At 50.7% G+C, this 3,654-nt stretch overlaps 1 protein-coding gene across 1 annotated transcript; it reads right to left on the reverse strand.

The window, feature by feature from the left end:
• Nucleotides 1-1,377, reverse strand: MAA_00401 (glycosyltransferase family 25 protein; the record flags this gene model as incomplete). The annotated part of the gene is made up of 4 exons (XM_007818399.2): nt 1-92; nt 163-779; nt 855-1,072; nt 1,207-1,377. 4 exons carry the CDS (start codon nt 1,375-1,377, stop codon nt 1-3), a joined length of 1,098 nt encoding a protein of 365 aa, XP_007816590.2.
• Between the last annotated feature and the right edge of the window lie 2,277 nt (nt 1,378-3,654).

A 3,654-nucleotide genomic window follows, 5' to 3' on the forward strand; every position in this document is an offset into this window, starting at 1 on the left:
TCATTCTGCAGAGTCAGGGAACTGATCAATGTAATTGGTGCTACCGTTGAGAATGACTTCGGCATTCAGCCGTACGCTAAACCGAACCATGTCTGTCAATGCTTCATGTCTGTATCCCTCGCCGTGATCGCCAATGTCGCTGGAGGCATCGATGGGACCAACCGGCCGATGGTGGGAAAACAGACTTGGGTTGATACTCAGGCACGCTTGTTTGGTACGGCCGTCGGAGGAGAATGTCAAATGCATCCGTCGCCGGCTTGAGAGCTATTTCACGGAGCATGTTTCGGGCACCCTGTTGGCTAACAGCATAGGCAAGGCTGCATACACCCTCTTGAGCATGGTGGACGACTCGTGTATGTTCCGGGTACTCATCCACTAGTGAGAAAGGTTTGTTGATCGACCAAAGGTTTTTCTTGGGCGGTACGGAGGCGTCATTTTCCTTGACCACGCGGCCCTTGGGTATGAGATTGCTATGTTCAAACACAAAATGCATGCCGCAGTGTCCAAGCCATAGAACGTCCCAATTATCTCCATACGGGGAAATCAAAGGCCGGACGGTATCAGGAAGGCTGAAGAAGTTCATATCTGGCAACTTCCTTGGTGAACCGTCGCCTGGGTTGGGATACGTGGGATCGGCGTATTTGCCTGGTTGGCGTCTCAATGGCTGGGTGAGAGCTCGGATGGAAACAGCAAAGTCATGAAGCTGTTCGCGAATCCTAACATCCCAGTCTACATCGTCTTCCATAATCAGCGCGGACGATAAGTTTCTTCGAACGACTCTGTGCGGAGGTCCCAAACGTTAGACACAGGCCCTTCGATAAGAGAAAAGCGGTCAAGAAAAAGGAAGCGCCTACTCGTGGATGGCGTTCATATGACCACGCCAGGAGCCCAAGACGGGACCCTTGAGATGGTTATTTCGATCCTTGGGCACCGGAATTGCTTTTTCGTTTACGTCGTCGCCTCTCACGCCATCAACAAAGTTAATTTTAAGCTCGGAAAGGGCCGCACCGAGTATCATACCGTCGCGACGATCTGTCCGGGACGGCATGCCGACAACAAGGATATCCTCGAACTATAGATTCGCAATAAAAGAGGCGGCTGCTCGTTAGCCAAGACGCATTATTGAGACAGTCAATTTACTTCCATGGCGGCATCACCGTCCAGAACAGGTGGGAAATAACCGGTTCAATGCAAAGCATTACTTACCCCGAGCGTCGAGTTGAAAACATGTCCAAGGCTGTCGCTTTTATCCAAGGCTCGGAAATGTGCGACGCTGGATTCGGGGCTGGAATAGCTACGTTGTATCGTGAAAACGATCAAAATGAGAACCAGGGCACCGAGCGGCCACAGAACTCGCCGCCGCAGGAGCCCGAGCATGGTATTGCTCTCTGACTTCATTGCGCACAGGCAGGTTGGGGTGCCTGCCTCAGTCTTGGAATATTAAAGAGCAGGAGAGGGAAGCTAAGACGGCCATTGGACGGCCTGGGCGAGATAGTTTTTGACCAGTGATGGTTGTTGGTAACTTGTAACAATAGGTAACTAGGCTCTGATCTTCCGGTAATATAATCGGCCAGGGGACTTCCGCCACCTAATTTTAGTGGACATTTTCTTCCGTACATGTACATACCGTCTCCACCATATTTCAATGCCATCGTACAGCATTAACCCTAACCCTAACCCTTGGGTGCCTTTCGCATAACTTAAACATAGTTTACCACATGAGCCAACACGGGCCATGTCGTGCGGGAGGAACAAAAGCGCCACTCTGTTGCAGTCGACTTTCATCTGGGAATATCAGTGGATATTTCCTTAGAGTCTCCTCCCCTGTCTCCTTTTTTTTCAAACTCCAGTGTTATCAGGGCTGGTGGAAAGGCCCGCCAACCCATGCCTATTCCAGGATGACGCCAAAGTCGGCTTACATGCCAATTAAAGTATGGACTATGACCAGGGTCAGGGGCAAGGCTTAGCAAATTATTAGTCGCATCAAAAATTAAGTACCTAGCAGACACGGCACAGTCCCAGCAGGCGGCTAGACTCGCAGAGGCTATTATTACTATTGGTTGTCGACTTTCGGCAACAGACCGATGCGGGAGCTGGAGCCCTCCCCCCCAGTATCTATGTATTGGTCAAGACCATCCTTACATCATGTAACTAGAGTCCTACATAGATGAAATTATGGCTATAATAGCCACTGTGTGCCCGGAGGTATGCTCGGAGCTGACACAATGCTCTCGTGGACTAGCCGGCATTTTGCGGACCTATTTCCTTCCAGCACGATGTTTGCTTAACGGCAGTTCCCAAGACTATGAGAGTGTGCTTCGAGCTTGGTTGGGCAAGGTGTAGCCTGTGTTGACGGGAGTGACGAGGTACCGTACGGGTCGCTAAAAATAGAATTGTTGGATGTGAATGGGACGCCCGCCTGCAACGCGTACGTCGCCAGAATACAAGGAGTAAACATGGCCCAGTTAATGTTGAACGTCACAGCGGAACACAGATGAAAGGAGTGCGTTGATTCTGTAAGCTAGAGATGCCGCCAAGGCACGCTATTTATGGAAGGCGCAGGCTGGACCCTGCACATGATGCTGTTTCATGTTCAACAGTTAATACAGCAGTGCCGTGGTTAGTTGCGGGCACACCAAAACGCCAGGTGTTGAGGGCTGGTCGAAGTCGGACCACAGCTGCACCCTCCACAGTCGCCGTTAGGCTTATGGCTCCCCGCCCCGTGGCGCCTCTGACTCATCGCACTCTTCACACGCCAACTCCCCTACGCGGGCGTGGATGATGAGTTCAACCCGCATGCGAACAAGGCAGCAACACCGGCGGTGGATCGACCTCCACCAGAAGATAGATAGTAAACTATTTAACACCTACCTACGGATGTAGATAGTCTATGTGCTGGACAGCTGTTTGTAAGAGGAGGTTTTAGGACTCGTCTCCGCTGACGCTAAACGGTCTACCAACCCGGCTTGCATGCAGCATCACAAGAAATGTGTCAAGCAGGTTTCCAAGAGAAACCAATAAACACCGGCCACTACCATGGAGGCCGAATATACGACATATCCGGAGACACCGACTGCTGAGATGGTTGAATCGTAAAATGGTGGGGAGGTTATTCGTCCGGGGATCAAAGCGAGGACCGAGAACCGGCAACAGCAAATGCTCAAGCTGAGTAAAGGAGGATTTCTGCACTGTAGCGAGAACCATCTTACACGGCAAATCGAAAAACTCGAAGAACCACGTAATCAAAAGATACAGAAGGAAAGAGCACTTTCAATGATATCTTCAAATTTAGCTACTGATGGACGCGGGCATACCTTTGAAAGTTGTGGATCCGGTGGATCGGGCGGCGGTTCAGCGTAACAATGAGGAATTTGGCTGGAAGGAATTGTCGCGAGCCGGGTTGCGACAAATTATTTAAAAGGCCTTGCGACTTGACGAAGCATCGGAAAACTCAGTATCGTCCGTCGAAATACCCTGCGTCCACTGGCAAGTATCATGAATTCGGGGCTGATCACAAGGGCGGAAATGGCACGGCATTGCAACGACAAGCACTTGACAAATCCATCAATGTTTGAGGGTTTTTTAAGCCCTGTTCCTACAAGTACAAGCGGGAGTCCAATTGCAAGCAGCACATGGAGAAGGCTCACTGATGGA

The sequence above is a fragment of the Metarhizium robertsii genome (genome assembly GCF_000187425.2).
Source record: "Metarhizium robertsii ARSEF 23 chromosome Unknown MAA_Scf_3, whole genome shotgun sequence".
NCBI lineage: Eukaryota > Fungi > Ascomycota > Sordariomycetes > Hypocreales > Clavicipitaceae > Metarhizium > Metarhizium robertsii.